This window comes from Oncorhynchus gorbuscha, linkage group LG02 (assembly GCF_021184085.1).
Source record: "Oncorhynchus gorbuscha isolate QuinsamMale2020 ecotype Even-year linkage group LG02, OgorEven_v1.0, whole genome shotgun sequence".
NCBI classification, from domain to species: Eukaryota; Metazoa; Chordata; class Actinopteri; order Salmoniformes; family Salmonidae; genus Oncorhynchus; species Oncorhynchus gorbuscha.
In genome coordinates, this window is record NC_060174.1 from 10,808,012 (window position 1) to 10,825,165 (window position 17,154).

The 17,154-nt window shown below is 44.8% G+C and overlaps 1 protein-coding gene across 22 annotated transcripts in view; it reads right to left on the bottom strand.

Moving 5' to 3' along the window:
• The window catches only part of ptprsa (protein tyrosine phosphatase receptor type Sa), a 449,805-nt gene that overhangs the window by 24,764 nt on the left and 407,887 nt on the right, over positions 1–17,154 (bottom strand). For 11 of the 22 annotated variants that reach the window (XM_046301062.1, XM_046301171.1, XM_046301161.1 and 8 more), the window contains 4 exons: positions 16,666–16,791; positions 10,570–10,724; positions 4,979–5,264; positions 400–578 (listed from right to left, as the gene is read on the bottom strand). In XM_046301062.1, the coding sequence (XP_046157018.1) occupies positions 400–578; positions 4,979–5,264; positions 10,570–10,724; positions 16,666–16,791 (746 nt within the window). The remainder of the gene's footprint in view (positions 1–399; positions 579–4,978; positions 5,265–10,569; positions 10,725–16,665; positions 16,792–17,154) is intronic. The other 11 variants (XM_046301129.1, XM_046301088.1, XM_046301119.1 and 8 more) reach the window with 1 other exon arrangement.

Here is a 17,154-nt window from a genome sequence, read left to right on the forward strand (position 1 = left end):
TAACACAAACACACAATCAGGTCAGACATGTAGCAGGGGGAGTCCGCTCCCTAATCAGTTTCATCAAACCATTGAAACAGGTTTATTGCAATTTTGATATTGTCACACTTGCTGTTCGCTCACTCGTGCTCTCACTCGTGCTCTTACTCGTGCTCTTACTCGTGCTCTCACTCGTGCTCTCACTCGTGCTCTCACTCACTCACTCACTCACTCACTCACTCACTCACTCACTCACTCACTCACTCACTCACTCACTCACTCACTCACTCACTCACTCACTCACTCACTCACTCACTCACTCACTCACTCACTCACTCACTCACTCACTCACTCACTCACTCGTTCTACCACCTCCCCACTTACACACACTTCCGACTCACACCCACCCATTCCACCTACCTGTATCCGTCGATGAAGCTGGCGTTAATGTAGTCTGAGCCCTCGAGGCCCCTGATTGGCTGCAGGCAGACGCGGGTGGTCTCGTAGGGCATGATGTTCACCAGACGGTTCTTGAACTTGTTGCAGGGTAGGTTGGCACTGATAAACCTGGACGTATGGGCCTTGGAGTTGGCTAGGCGCTGTAGAGAGAGTGGATGGAGGAACGGAGGGAGAGAGGGGAAGGGGGTGGAGAGAGAGAGGGAGGGGTGTAAAGGAAGGTTTGAGAGTGAGAGGTAAGGGGTAAGGAGAAGGGATGGGAGACAGAGGGATGGATGGAGGGGAATGGAGTGACATTGAGAAGGATAGAAAGTGAGAGAAGGAGAGATGATAGAAGTAGAGAGAGATGAAGGACTGCAGAGTAGTAAAGATCTGAGCTGATCGCTAAAGCACCTTCAAAATGCAGACATATCTAATTGATGAATGTATTCCTAATATATGACTGGATGGAGAAATCGAAAAGCACAGCCTTTATTCGAATCCCCATTTTCTTTTCATTGCCCTGCACTTTGCAGTGTGTCTTGTGTGAGCTGCTCTGAGGTAAGGTACTATGATTTCAGGCACTACATTAACAAGCTACCATCAAACTGAAACTCTAAAGAAGGCTTTCCATAAGGCAGTAAACCAGAAAGCTCTCTCGCTGCAAAAAGTAAAAGTGGGTCACTGGAGTCTTTGATAATGACACGCGCACATGCACCCGCACTCTCTCCTCCCTCCCCCCTCCCTCTCTCCTGTCTCCCTCTCTCCTGTCTCCCTCTCTCCTGTCTCCCTCCTCTCTACTCTTCTCTTACTCTCCTGTCTCCCTCCTCTCCCCTCTCTCCTGTCTCCCTCCTCTTCTCTCTCTCCTGTCTCCCTCCTCTCCTCTCTTCTCTCTCTCCTGTCTCCCTCCTCTCCTCTCTTCTCTCTCTCCTGTCTCCCTCCCCTCCTCTCTTCCCTCTCTCCTGTCTCCCTCCCCTCCTCTCTTCCCTCTCTCCTGTCTCCCTCCTCTCCTCTCTTCCCTCTCTCCTGTCTCCCTCCTCTCCTCTCTTCCCTCTCTCCTGTCTCCCTCCTCCCCTCTCTCCCCTCTTCCCTCTTTCCTCTCTTCCGTCTCTCCTGTCTCCCTCCTGTCTCCCTCCTCTCCTCTCTCTCTCCTGTCTCCCTCCTCTCCTCTCTTCCATCTCTCCTGTCTCCCTCCTCTCCTCTCTTCCCTCACTCCTGTCTCCCTCCTCTCCTCTCTTCCCTCTCTCCTGTCTCCCTCCTCCCCTCTCTCCCCTCTCTCCGGTCTCCCTCCTCCCCTCTCTCCTCTCTCCCCTCTTCCCTCTTTCCTCTCTTCCCTCTCTCCTGTCTCCCTCTCTCCTGTCTCCCTCTTCTCCTCTCTCTCTCCTGTCTCCCTCCTCTCCTCTCTTCCATCTCTCCTGTCTCCCTCCTCTCCTCTCTTCCCTCTCTCCTGTCTCCCTCCTATCTTCTCTCTCTCCTGTCTCCCTCCTCTCCTGTCTCCCTCCTCTCCTCTCTTCCCCCTCTCCTGTCTCCCTCCTCTCCTCTCTTCCCTCTCTCCTGTCCTCCCTTTGATCCCTGTTTCATAGAGGCACTCGGAAGGGCACGAGACGGGCTGGCAAGTCTAAAGATGCCCAGAGCTGCTGCTACACCAAACATGGTTTGGAAACAACCCAATCTGGCACCAGATCCTCCTTTTCCCCTTCTCCCCTAAGGGCAGACATGCACCTAGGAATGCTCCAGTCATAGAAACAACCTTAGCTGCCATGTTTTCTCCACTGTCGTGCCCCTTTCCACAAGGAGTTCAGAATGATACTGTACTTGTGATGACGCCTACAACTGGCCGAGTGGACATGATGCTGAACATGATTTGCACTTTTGGGACTATTCAATTGGTTCCATTGGGCCAGGCAAGCTTAGTCGAGCATAGCTAGCGAATGTGAAATAAAAAATAACTAATACTATTTGAACCCAGGTCTGGTGTGGGCAGTAGTTAGTAAACAATGACAAAGATCACTATGGTTTACTGATCTCCAGCCTATGGGAAGGTTCAACTTCCAACAGGACAACGACAGCCAAGACAACGCAAGTGTGGCTTCGGGACAAGTTTCTGAATGTCCTTGAGTGGCCCGGCCAGAGCACGGACTTGAACCCGATCAAACAAATCTGGAGAGACTATGGTTGTGGTGGTCGCAAAATTTCATCAGCCGGTGATTGTCAAGCAAATAACTCACGGTAATTAACATAAACACATTTAGCATCTCCTGGCTTCCACACATAGTCTACAAGCCACTGATGCAGACCTTTGGAACATCTACATTTTAAAAACTGTAATAAATCCATGTAATATAGCCTACACCATCACATTTATATATTTTAAACAGAAGAACATTTTTATTTTATTTTAATTTATTTTATTTAACCTTTATTTAACCAGGTAGGCCAATTGAGAACAAGTTCTCATTTACAACTGCAACCTGGCAATAACATACTCTGAGTTGTCCTTATGTTAGGTCCTGATCTGGCTATGCCAAATGGCTTTGGGCTACACTAGTTCATTTAGCAGACAAGATTTGCTTAGTATTCTGTGGCATTATTTTCTACAATGAAGAATACAAGTGAACAAAGCTGAATTAAATAGAAAGGATATTTTCTCCAAACGATTTGAGGGAGTGTCCAAATGCAGCTATTCTGTGATGAACGGTTAACAAAGAACCAAGTCCTCCTATCTGCTTAAATTAGAGTTATTTATGTAACCTTAGTTGTGATACAAACGTTGGGCTATATGTTTTGATTTTTACAACATTCATACGTTCTAAGGCTGCATGATGGGACTCTAATGATGACTTGAAAAAAGCTCTGCTTTGTTTTTTTTTGCGCAGGCTGCACACACACTTCATCAGTCTCTCATTCACAATTTGAATTTGAAAGCACTTGATAATGCCTAGATTTTTCCAGCTGCATCCCCTTTGTGTGGATGTAATGCCCCCCCAAGAAATCCATGCTTTTTGCAGTCGGTGGCCTTTGTGCCCTTGGGCTGAATATAATAATTATAATAATTATAATTCTCTTCTCCCGGCTGCGTACCGAAGCACCTCTCACTCACATGGCTCTCTGTCACGTGATCGGGTCTTTCTCACAGGCTACAAGTGAAGACAGACACATAGACACATCGGGCACGCAACTGTGCGGGTCCTAATCCAATTCCAAAGTGCATATTGAAGATATTGGAAAAACTGTCATTTACTTTTTGTCAGCAAACAAGAGGAACAGCAAAAGCACTAGCCTATGTCAATCTATAGTACAAAAGTTGACCTATTCTATTCTGTGCTAGAAAGTAATATTCCAAACATAGTCAGGGCCAGTTGTGAGATGCGATAGATCCCAAATTAATACAACCACCAGTATCAAAAAAGCTGTTTTAAGCAATGAGCCTGATGCAACAGATCAGAACGTTTGCCTTAAAATGTTGATAAACTATCAGGCTATTTCTTCACATCATATGTACAGCAATGCGCACATGGCAGTAGGCTATTAGCACAAATTTAAAAAACAACAACAGCATTCTCAAATATGACTGCAAATGCGATTATGCATTACAAAAATACATCCACAGTATGCACTTAAATAGCAAATGGAGGATGCTTTTCCCTGCTTCATTCTCATGCAAGGCAGGTACACTATACTCCTATTATAAAGAGAAGCAATGTGCTTAATATTAGAAAAGTTGAGAAATAAATATAGTAGGCCTAGCTTATAGGAAGCTGATCGGATCCTCCTCTTTTTAGTAGAGGCCATCACTCTGTTTTCTCACACAATTGCATAGCCTAAAGAAATGTTGCGCAACATGAGCTCATGGGCTCTTTTGAAGTGTTTGATTTTCAAAAACATTTGCATTGATGTCAGAGTGATTAGAGGAACAATAGAGGGCTGAGTACCAGGCAGTTATCAAGTTTGGTAGGCTACTAATGACCATCAGCAGCATCAGAGCTTGGAGAAGCCTCATTACCATGACTAAACAGTCACAGGCAGTCATTTGACTGCCGTCATGACTCGTGACCGCCGGTGTGGAGGTAATAAGGTCACCGTAACAGCCCTGGTCGGGTATATTAGAAATTATTTTGGGGCGAGATAGGGTGAGTGTACATGTGTAATTCAAGGTAAAGTGTGTTATTGTATGGGGGGGACATTAAAGTTTAGATTGGATCGTTGGTGTTTGGCCAGACTCCATGCCCTTCCAGGTGTTGGTAATGGGGTTCTCATCTAAGCGGTATTTGTCAGAAAAATCCTTCGTTTCGAGTCTATGCACTGATCACAAAGTTGTTCTATCTGGAGCCTATTGTTTGAAATCCTTCAGAAATGCATTCGCAGCATTAGACAAAGAGCACTGCTTAACTATTCCATGTCTACCTCTTCAACAGACAACGGTATTGAGTGGTATGAGCAAACAGGTGAATGGTTGAAATGAAAGCTCACTTGAACGCGGTATAATAAGCTGTCTATTCAAATGTTTTATTCCATTCATTGTGATGGGGTTAGGATTTGTCTACAGTGTATGTCTATGGCCTACCTTAAACTCCAGTTCCATGCCGGTGACGTGCTCGCCCGTCTCCACCTGGGCCAGCTTCTGGATGTAGGAGAACAGGCTCCTGGCCGCCACCTCCGTGTTGCCGCACGCCACCGCCTCCAGCAACGCGTCGTGGTTAAAGCTGTACTGGTCCTCCGTCTGCACCATGTAGTTCCGCTGCGAACGCATCAGGGTCACGTGGCCATAGATGTCCACTGTTTTCTCATGCTTGATACGCTCCAGCATGGCATCGATCACAATGAAGCAGCCCGTCCTCCCCACGCCCGCACTGGGGGAGGAGAAAGACAGAGAGACAGGGGGGAGAAGATAGAGAGACAGAGACAGGGGTGGGGGAGGAGAAAGACAGAGAGACAGGGGAGGGGGGAGAAAGATAGAGAGACAGGGGAGGGGGGAGAAAGACAGAGAGACAGGGGGGGGGGAGATAGAGAGACAGGGAGGGGGTGGAGGAGAAAGACAGAGAGACAGGGGAGGGGGTGGAGGAGAAAGACAGAGAGACAGGGGAGGGGGGGGAGAAAGATAGAGAGACAGGGGAGGGGGAGAAAGATAGAGAGACAGGGGGGGGGAGAAAGACAGAGAGACAGGGGGGGGGAGAAAGACAGAGAGACAGGGGGGGGAAGATAGAGAGACAGGGGAGGGGGGGGAGAAAGACAGAGAGACAGGGGAAGGGGGAGGGGGGGAAGATAGAGAGACAGGGGGGGGAGAAAGACAGACAGACAGACAGGGGAGGGGGGAGGGGGAGATAGAGAGACAGGGGGGGGGGGGGGGAAAGACAGAGAGAAAGGGGGGAGAAAAATAGAGAGACAGGGGAGGGGGAGAAAGACAGAGAGACAGGGGAGGGGGGAAGATAGAGAGACAGGGGAGGGGGGGGGGAAAGACAGAGAGACAGGGAGGGGAAGACAGAGAGACAGGGGAGGGGGAGGAGAAAGACAGAGAGACAGGGGAGGGGGGAAGATAGAGAGACAGGGGAGGGGGAGGAGAAAGACAGAGAGACAGGGGAGGGGGAGAAAGATAGAGAGACAGGGGAGGGGGGAAGACAGAGAGACAGGGGAGGGGGAGAAAGACAGAGAGACAGGGGGTGTGGAAAGATAGAGAGACAGGGGAGGGGGAGAAAGACAGAGAGACAGGGGAGGGGGGGAGGGGGGAAGATAGAGAGACAGGGGAGGGGGAGGAGAAAGACAGAGAGACAGGGGAGAGGGGGAGAAAGATAGAGAGACAGGGGAGGGGGAGGGAGAAAGACAGAGAGACAGAGGAGGGGGAAGAAAGATAGAGAGACAGAGTTGGGGGAGGAGAGATAGAGAGACAGGGGTGGGGGGAGGAGAAAGACAGAGAGACAGGGGGGGGGGTTGGGGGGAGGAGAAAGACAGAGAGAGAAAATTAACACTGGAGTGATAGATGTGCATAAATCATAAAAAAGACAGATTCAAATGTGATCTGTGATGAAATTGTAATTCCCCTTTATTGTGTAATGTTTGCCTGATCCAGTCAAACTAACTTTCAATCCATTAGAAGGTGCTCTTACCATGAGCAAATAAAGTTGGAATATGAATTTGAGAGAGAAGGAAGGAGGGAGGCAAGGGGTCAGGGAGGAAAAGGGGAAGAAGAGAGGGAAGATAAAATAACAAAGACAGGGTTGAAGAGAGGAGGAGATGATTATAAGGTGCAATATGAGAGAGAGAGAGAGAGAGAGAGAGAGAGACAATATGAGAGAGAGAGAGAGAGAGAGAGAGAGAGACAATATGAGAGAGAGAGAGAGAGAGAGAGAGAGAATATGAGAGAGAGAGAGAGAGACAATATGAGAGAGAGAGACAATATGAGAGAGAGAGAGAGAGAGAGACAATATGAGAGAGAGAGACAATATGAGAGAGAGAGAGAGGGAGAGAGACAATATGAGAGAGAGAGAGAGACAATATGAGAGAGAGAGAGTGAGAGAGAGAGAGAGAGAGAGAGAGACAATATGAGAGAGAGAGAGACAATATGAGAGAGAGAGACAATATGAGAGAGAGAGAGAGACAATATGATAGAGAGAGAGAGAGAGAGAGAGAGAGAGAGAGAGAGAGAGAGAGAGAGAGAGAGAGAGAGAGAGAGAGAGAGAGAGAGAGAGAGAGAGAGAGAGAGAGATGGAGAAAGTAAGGGTTAGGGAAACAGAGACACAGAGAGTGAGAGGAAGGGTGTGTGTGTGTATTAGTGACTCCTGCAGTCTCGCTTTAAAACACTGGGTAGCTGTGACTTTTACTTTACTTACCACTACTACTGTTCTACCAGCACTGTCTGGCTGGATATATTCATTGAACCGTGTACACACACAGAAATACCTTATTTACGCAAGTATTCACACCTTTTGCTATGAGACTTGTAATTGAGCTCAGGTGCATCCTGTTTCCATTATTCATCCTTGAGATGTTTCTACAACTTGATTGGAGTCCACCTGTGGTAAATTCAATTGATTGGACATGATTTGGAAAAGGCACACACCTGTCTATATAAGGTCCCACAGTTGGCAGTGCATGTTAGAACAAAAACCAAGCCACGAGGTGGAAGGAATTGTCCGTAGAGCTCCGAGACAGGATTGTGTCGAGGCACAGATCTCTGGAACTGTACCAAAAAATGTCTGCAGGATTATAGATCCCCAAGAACACAGTGACCTCCATCATTCTTAAATGGAAGAAGTTTATAACCACCAAGACTTCCTAGAGCTGGGCGCCCAGCCAAACTGAGCAATCAGGGGAGAAGGGACTTGGTCAGGGAGGTGACCAAGAACCCGATGGTCACTCTGACTGAGCTCCAGAGTTCCTCTGTGGAGATGGGAGAATCTTCCAGAAGGACAACCATATCTTCCCCACTCCACCAACCAGGCCTTTTTGGTAGAGAGGCCAGACGGAAGCCACTCCTGAGTAAAAGGCACATAACAACCCACTTGTAGTTTAACAAAGGGCACCTAAAGGACTCTCAGACCATGAGAAACAAGATTCTCTGGTCTGATGAAACCAAGATTGAACTCTTTGGCCTGAATGCCAAGCGTCACGTCTGGAGGAAATCTGGCACCATCCCTACGGTGAAGCATGGTGGTGGCAGCATCGTGCTGTGGGGATGTTTTTCAGTGGCAGGGACTGGGAGACTAGTCAGGATCGAGGGAAAGATGAACGGAGCAATGTACAGAGAGATCCTTGATGAAAACCTGCTCCAAGAACGCTCAGAACCACACACTGCGGCGAAGGTTCACCTTCCAACAGGACAACGACCCTAAGCAGACCGCCAAGACAACGCAGTAGTGGCTTTGGGACAAGTCTCTGAAAGTTCTTGAGAGGCCCAGCCAGAGCCCAGACTTGAACCCAAACTAACATCTCTGAAGAGACCTGAAAATAGCTGTGCAGCGATGCTCCCCATCCAACTTGACAGAGCTTTAGAGGATCTGCAGAGAAAAATGGGCGAAACTACCCAAATACAGGTGTGCCAAGCTTGTAGCCTCATACCCAATAAGAATTATTCAACAAAGTACTGAGTAAAGGGTCTGAATACTTATGTAAATGTGATATTTCAGTTTTTATTTGTAATAAATGTATAAAAAATTAGAAAAACCTGTTCTTGCTTTGTTATTATGGGGTATTGTGTGTAGATTGATGGGAGAAAAAACAATTTAATCATTTTTGAGATAAGGCTGTAACGTAACAAAATGTGGAAAAAGTCAAGGGGTCTGACTACTTTCAGAATGCCCTATATAGCAGGAGTACTCAACTCTTACCCTACGAGGTCAGGATCACGCTGGTTTTCTGGTCTACCTGATAATGAATTGCACCCACTTGGTGTGCCAGGTCAACATCAGTCCCTGGTTAGAGGGGAATCACCCACCTGGTGTGCCAGGTCTACATCAGTCCCTGGTTAGAGGGGAATCACCCACCTGGTGTGCCAGGTCTACATCAGTCCCTGGTTAGAGGGGAATCACCCACCTGGTGTGCCAGGTCTACATCAGTCCCTGTTTAGAGGGGAATCACCCACCTGGTGTGCCAGGTCTACATCAGTCCCTGGTTAGAGGGGAATCACCCACCTGGTGTGCCAGGTCTACACGTGTCCCTAATTAGAGGAGAACAATGAAAACAAGCAGTGGAACTGGCTTCCAGGTCCAGATTTGAGTTTGAGAGATCTATAACAAGGATTTTGTGATCTAAGAGAATAAGTAAATGTTGTTTTTTATTACAAAAAAAAAAGTATTTTCAAGTGCTGGGTCCATGGTTCATTGGAACAAAGAGAAGATAACTCAACACACCTGCTTCAACTAACGAGAGTCCTTAATTAAACACTAGTTGAATAGGATTAAACCAAGGCAGAGTCCTTATTGAACACTAGTTTAATAGGATTAAACCAAGGCAGAGTCCTTATTGAACACTATTTGAATAGGATTAAACCAAGGCAGAGTCCTTATTAAACACTAGTTGAAAAAGATTAAACCAAGGCAGAGTCCTTATTAAACACTAGTTGAATAGGATTAAACCAAGGCAGAGTCCTTATTGAACACTATTTGAATACGATTAAACCAAAGCAGAGTCCTTATTGAACACTATTTGAATAGGATTAAACCAAAGCAGAGTCCTTATTGAACACTAGTTGAATATGATTAAACCAAAGCAGAGCCCTTATTAAACACAAGTTGAAAAAGATTAAACCAAAGCAGAGTCCTTATTAAACACTAGTTGAATAGGATTAAACCAAAGCAGAATCCTTAATAAACACAAGTTGAAAAAGATTAAACCAAAGCAGAGTCCTTATTAAACACGAGTTGAAAAAGATTAAACCAAAGCAGAGCCCTTATTAAACACGATTTGAAAAAGATTAAACCAAAGCAGAGCCCTTATTAAACACGAGTTGAAAAAGATTAAACCAAAGCAGAGTCCTTATTAAACACGAGTTGAAAAAGATTAAACCAAAGCAGAGCCCTTATTAAACACGATTTGAAAAAGATTAAACCAAATGCAGAGCCCTTATTAAACACAAGTTGAAAAAGATTAAACCAAAGCAGAGCCCTTATTAAACACGATTTGAAAAAGATTAAACCAAAGCAGAGCCCTTAATAAACACAAGTTGAAAAAGATTAAACCAAAGCAGAGCCCTTATTAAACACAAGTTGAAAAAGATTAAACCAAAGCAGAGCCCTTATTAAACACGATTTGAAAAAGATTAAACCAAAGCAGAGCCCTTATTAAACACGATTTGAAAAAGATTAAACCAAAGCAGAGCCCTTAATAAACACGATTTGAAAAAGATTAAACCAAAGCAGAGCCCTTAATAAACACGATTTGAAAAAGATTAAACCAAAGCAGAGCCCTTAATAAACACGATTTGAAAAAGATTAAACCAAAGCAGAGCCCTTATTAAACACGATTTGAAAAAGATTAAACCAAAGCAGAGCCCTTAATAAACACGATTTGAAAAAGATTAAACCAAAGCAGAGCCCTTATTAAACACGAGTTGAAAAAGATTAAACCAAAGCCTGCACCAAACAGTGAGTGGTAGAAGTATGGTTTTCATATAGATCTGTGAAATCCACTAGTTGTAGCTGTGTTATGTGCAGTACTCCCAACCTGCAGTGGGCGATGATGGGGCCTGCGTCTGGGGGGTTACAGGTCTTGACCCGACGGAGGAAGGCCAGGAAGGGGGTGGGGTACTCGGGGACCCCGTGGTCGGGCCACGCAGTGAACTGAAACTGACGGACCTCCCGCTTCTCACTGGAGCCATTCTGGAGATGAGAGAGACAGGGATGGGGTTTAGAACCACATGGAGTGTGTGTGAGCGAGAGAGAGACAGGGATGGGGTTTAGAACCACATGGAGTGTGTGTGAGCGAGAGAGAGACAGGGATGGGGTTTAGAACCACATGGAGTGTGTGTGTGCGAGAGAGAGACAGGGATGGGGTTTAGAACCACATGGAGTGTGTGTGTGCGAGAGAGAGAGACAGGGATGGGGTTTAGAACCACATGGAGTGTGTGTGTGCGAGAGAGAGAGACAGGGATGGGGTTTAGAACCACATGGAGTGTGTGTGTGCGAGAGAGAGACAGGGATGGGGTTTAGAACCACATGTAGTGTGTGTGTGCGAGAGAGAGACAGGGATGGGGTTTAGAACCACATGGAGTGTGTGTGTGCGAGAGAGAGACAGGGATGGGGTTTAGAACCACATGGAGTGTGTGTGTGCGAGAGAGAGAGACAGGGATGGGGTTTAGAACCACATGGAGTGTGTGTGTGCGAGAGAGAGACAGGGATGGGGTTTAGAACCACATGGAGTGTGTGTGTGCGAGAGAGAGACAGGGATGGGGTTTAGAACCACATGGAGTGTGTGTGTGCGAGAGAGAGACAGGGATGGGGTTTAGAACCACATGGAGTGTGTGTGTGTGCGAGAGAGAGAGACAGGGATGGGGTTTAGAACCACATGGAGTGTGTGTGTGCGAGAGAGAGACAGGGATGGGGTTTAGAACCACATGGAGTGTGTGTGTGCGAGAGAGAGACAGGGATGGGGTTTAGAACCACATGGAGTGTGTGTGTGCGAGAGAGAGACAGGGATGGGGTTTAGAACCACATGGAGTGTGTGTGTGCGAGAGAGAGACAGGGATGGGGTTTAGAACCACATGGAGTGTGTGTGTGCGAGAGAGAGACAGGATGTGTGTGTGTGTGTGTGTGTGTTAGCTACTTTCTTAGACATTCTTATAGTATGCTGCATCTATTAACCCCTAAATCAGTTCCTCTGTCTGTGTGCCAACCACAATATACAGAGCGACAATAACAAAGCTGACACATGAGAATACATTTTTCCAACAAGAAAATAAAGATTAAAAAACACCTCACATGAGCTTTAATGCTGAATAAATACATCTGGTAATTAAAAGCAAAATTTTCTATGTATTTATTTTGAATCCCGGACCATTACACTGGTTTTGTATTTTCTGCAATGGATGTTCTTCTTTCTCCGCGGGGAAGTATAATAGATTTTTAAAGAAGGGTTCTGTGTCACTACAGGATATGCATACATATGGATATGGGGCGGCAGGGTAGCCTAGTGGTTAGAGTGTAGAGGCGGCAGGGTAGCCTAGTGGTTAGAGTGTAGAGGCGGCAGGGTAGCCTAGTGGTTAGAGTGTAGAGGCGGCAGGGTAGCCTAGTGGTTAGAGTGTAGAGGCGGCAGGGTAGCCTAGTGGTTAGAGTGTAGAGGCGGCAGGGTAGCCTAGTGGTTAGAGCATTGGACTAGTAACTGAAAGGTTGCAAGTTTGAATCCCCGAGCTGACAAGGTACAAATCTGTCATTCTGCCCCTGAACAGGCAGTTAACCCACTGTTCCTAGGCCGTCATTGAAAATAACTCTTAACTGACTTGCCTAGTTAAAAACGTGTGTGTGTTTGTGTGACAGATTCCCTACATACAAACTACTGCCGCCTAAGTTCGGACACATCTGACAAAATTGGTTTCCTTTGCTGGAAAACAGAACAATGGGAAGCCATACTAATGCAGAAAGAAGGAGAGAGAGAGAGAGAGAGATGTGTGTTTGAACAGAGGGAGGTTAAGAAAGATATGGAATAGCAGTGGGAAGAGAGGGAAGAAAAAGGGGTAGAGAGAAGAGAGGGAAGAAAAAGGGGTAGAGAGAAGAGAGGGAAGAAAAAGGGGTAGAGAAGAGAGGGAAGAAAAAGGGGTAGAGAGAAGAGAGGGAATAAAAAGGGGTAGAGAGAAGAGAGGGAAGAAAAAGGGGTAGAGAGAGCAGGGTGGTGAAGTATAGAAAGTAATGTAGAGGGACGGGTTGACAGGATGCTGTACACCAACAGATGTACACAACAACAAGCCCAAAAAGCTGAAAACTGTGAATACTAACCAGCCCAAAAGGACCAGTGCTACTAACTAGCCTATCTGTTAAAGAGACATTTCCTTGGAAGCGTCTGACCCTTAGATCTCCTCTCCTCTCTCCGAAACACCCATGTCTCGTTTTCTAGCTATACACTTGTATGTTGGCTTGGCTGCCAAGTGTTTGGGGCAGCTGGGATATGAGCAGCCTGACAATTATGCATGTAGCATTTTCTTCCGCTCACTTAGCTAAGTGCTTGGCAGACGGACATTAAAAGATGATGGAGGGTGAACGAGAGAGGAAGAGGGGAGAGGTCTGGAAAGAAGGGAAGGATGTAAATAGTTTCAAGGGAGAAAGAGAGAGAGAGAGAGAGAAAGAGAGAGAGATGAGAGAGAATGATTATGAAAGAAAGAGATGAGAGAGAGAGAGAGATGAGAGAGAGAGAGAAAGATGAAGAGAGAGAGATGACAGAGGAGAGAGAAAGAAAGATGAAGAGAAAGATGCCTAAGTAAACTATTTCCCTCTCCTTCCCCACCATTCAGTTTTTTATTTGCCTGTTGGATGCAGGAAGTTGTGTTGGCTCAGAGAAACACACTGTTTGTGAGTTTGAGTAGGGGAGCCAATACAATACATGAATACAGACAGACAGACTGACAGATTCCTGAAGGGCTTTCTATCCCCAGGGCCCACCAGGCAAGACCAGCATATATCAGCTCATATCGCATTCAGACAGGTTCTTATTCCTCTCCCTTTACTTCCACAGTGGCTTCTCCTCAGATGGCCTCACAAAAACATACAAACAAAGCCTCTGCTGAAACAATTGGATGGGTGAAGGAAACATAGGGAGTATTCCACCAAACCTATGCAAGAAGGCAAGTTGAAGACATTGCCATATTGTTTTAAGCTATCTGATCACACAGAAGTGCCTAAGAAGTCAACCTGGACTCAGGGGTAGACGTAACATAGTAAATGTAAAAAACCTAACACTCCAATTAGATTGATAAGTTACATGTTCGTATGGTATGTCTTAATTTTTGGATGTCCATCATTCATTCAAATATGTGATGAATTACAATTTGTATGATATGTTATGAATTAGTAAAACGTATGATATGTTAGCAATGTTTTGGCTAATGTTAGCTAGGCTAGAGGTTAGAGTAAAGGTTAGAGTTAGGATTTAGGTTAAAGGGTTAAGGTTAAGGTTAGGTTAAGGTTAGAAGCACGAGATTGAACTTCACTCAACTTTCTAGATTTTTCCCCATTAGTTCGGGGCAGCAGGTAGCCTAGTGGTTAGAGTGTTGGACTAGTAACCAGCAGGTAGCCTAGTGGTTAGAGCGTTGGACTAGTAACCAAAATGTTGCAAGATTGAATCCCCGAGCTGACAAGGTAAAAATCTGTCGTTCTTCCCCTGAACAAGGCAGTTAACCCACTGTCCTAGGCTGTCATTGAAAATAAGAATTTGTTCTTAACTGACTTGCCTTGTTAAATATAGGTAAAAAAACACTATCAGTGTTTTATTTTGAGACAGGTTTGAATAATCTAAGTCGCCAATAGGCAGAGGAGAGGGTAGCATAATTTGTCTGATTCTCTATAGTAATGACATGAGATTAATAATGCATTTTATTTGGGAAAATGGTTTCTTCCATCAAACAACATGTTCAGTCACCTTGTCTGAAGGACAAGTGGATAAACAGGTTAACCTTTTGCGTGTAGGGGGCAGTATTTTTTGTTTTTGCCAAAAAAATGTACCCATTTGAAACGGTCTATTTCTCAGCCCCAGAAACTAGAATATTCATATAATTGTCAGATCAGGATAGAAAACACTCTAAAGTTTCCAAAACTGTAAAAATATTGTCTGTGAGTATAAAATAACTGATATTGCAGGCGAAAGCCTGAAGAAAATCCAATCTGGAAGTGCCTCTTATTTTGAAACCTTTCTGGTCATATGCAAGCCTATCCTCCATTTAAAGGGATATCAACCAGATTACTTTTTCTATGGCTTCCCTAAGGTGTCAACAGTCTTTAGACATAGTTTTAGACTTTTATTTTGACAAATGAGCGTGAAGGATTACAATGTGGAACTGGATAGGTGGGGGCTCTCCGAGTGAGTTTTTGCCCAACTGAGTAAAGCGGCCATTGTTCCTCCCGCTGTTATTGAAAAACCTACACACTCGGTTGATATATTATCAAATATATATTTTAAAACAACTTGAGGATTGATTATAAAAAACGTTTGACATGTTTCTGTGGACATTATGGATATTATTTGGAATATACGTCTGCGTTGTTGTGACCACTCTTTCCTGAGGATTTCTGAACATAACGCGACAAACAAACATCGGTATTTTGGGTATAAAAATTATCTTTATGGAACAAAAGGAACATTTGTTGTGTAACTGGGAGTCTCGTGAGTGAAAACATCCAAAGGTCATCAAAGGTAAATGATTAATTTGATCGCTTTTCTGATTTTCGTGACCAAGCTTCCTGATGCTAAGTGTACATGATGTTATGCTTTGCTATCGATAAACTTACACAAACGCTTGGATTGCTTTCGCTGTAAAGCATAATTTCAAAATCTGAGACGACAGGTGGATTAACAAAAGGCTAAGCTGTGTTTTGCAATATTGCACTTGTGATTTAATGAATATGAATATTTTTTAGTAATATTATTTGACTGTTGCGCTATGCTATTCAGCGGTTGCTGACGAAAATGATCCCGCTAACGGGATGGGTAGCGCCAAGAAGTTTTAATGTCAAGTCCTGCATGTTTTTTTCTCATGGAATTTAGGCTGACATTGAACACCACAAATTGGCTGCTACTGTAGGCTAAATGATAGAACAGCTATTTCCATGTTAAAATGTTATATGATGCATTTTCTCCATTGTTTTTGATGTTAGGCCACTCTGGTAGGCCTACATTATGATCAAATAGCCACAGTAGCCTACTTGACCGCTGTTAAAACTAACTTAAAGCGGGTACAGCCTCAGTGTTCACTGTAAACTCGTGCCGGAAGTTTCACAACGTTCACGTTTACGCTGAAATTTGCTCAGTGATGAAAAAAATGAGAGGGAACATTGATGCCAAGTAGTTGCAAAGTAACTACAAAGTAGTAAGTACATACAACTACAAAGTAGTAAGTACATACAAAGTTGCTAATTAGCAAAAATGCAGAAGTTGCCTGTGATGAGATTTGAACATGTAACCTTTAGCTATACATCCACATTATACGTCCATCAATGCACCCCAACAAACCACCCTACTTTCATTTTTTAAGTAACCTTTGTCTTATATCACCATAACATAGTAATATATCATATAATTTGAGTCTCTCAGATTTACATTTACTATGTTAGGTCTAGTCTATGAGACCAGGCTGAGGAAGTTGGGGTTAGGGTAATAACTTGCCATGAGATAACAGTCTGGATTGGACTAGTATGACATTGTAGCTAGATTGTTAAGGGAGTATGTGATGTAGATACTAAAGTAGAGTTTAGAATAGCAGTAGGGAGTGTGATTAAATCAAATCAAATTGTATTTGTCACATGCTTCATAAGCAACAGGTGTGGACTAACAATGAAATGCTAACTTTGGTGTGTTTTGCTCGTGTGTACACTACATTGTAAATTACAGCTCAACATCAGAGTTGGGGTCAATTCCATTTCAATACCAGTCAATTCAGATAGTTTACTGAAATTCTAATTCTAATTCTCTTCAATGGTTTTCAATGAGAATAGGAATTGGAATTTGGTTTAGGTTATGAATTGACTGAAATTTAAATGGATTTGACCACAACCCTGCCCAACATAGTGTGAAATGAGTGTGTTATTATGCAGTGTGGCTGGAGTAAAGTTGTGTACTCACTCGTACCTTGTGCAGGGAGAAAGTGCGAACACAGAAGGTGGCCAGCTCTATGGTGTCCAGTAGAGTCACCTGGGTCATACCATAGGTCTCTGTGCCTCGACTGGGCCAGTACTGGTCACACTTGATCTGAGGAGAGAGGAGAAGAGGGGGCTGAGTACACAAACACACACACATCAATGAAAACACGTACGTGAGCATGCACGCACACACAAACTGCACAAAACAATCACAGACTCTATTATACTGTAAACCCCATTGCAACCGCCCTAAAAAGAAAACAGCTTGCAGGCTCACTGAAACACAGCAGAACTGCTTCTCTCTACTTCACATCTTCATGAACACTGCAGGACTGATTCTCTCTACTTCACATCTTCTCCACTGTAGGCTTCACCCCCAGTCCCCCCCCCAACCCTCCCCGTAGGCTTCACCCCAGCCCCCCGCAACCCTCCCCCGTAGGCTTCACCCACAGCCCCCCCCAACCCTCCCCAT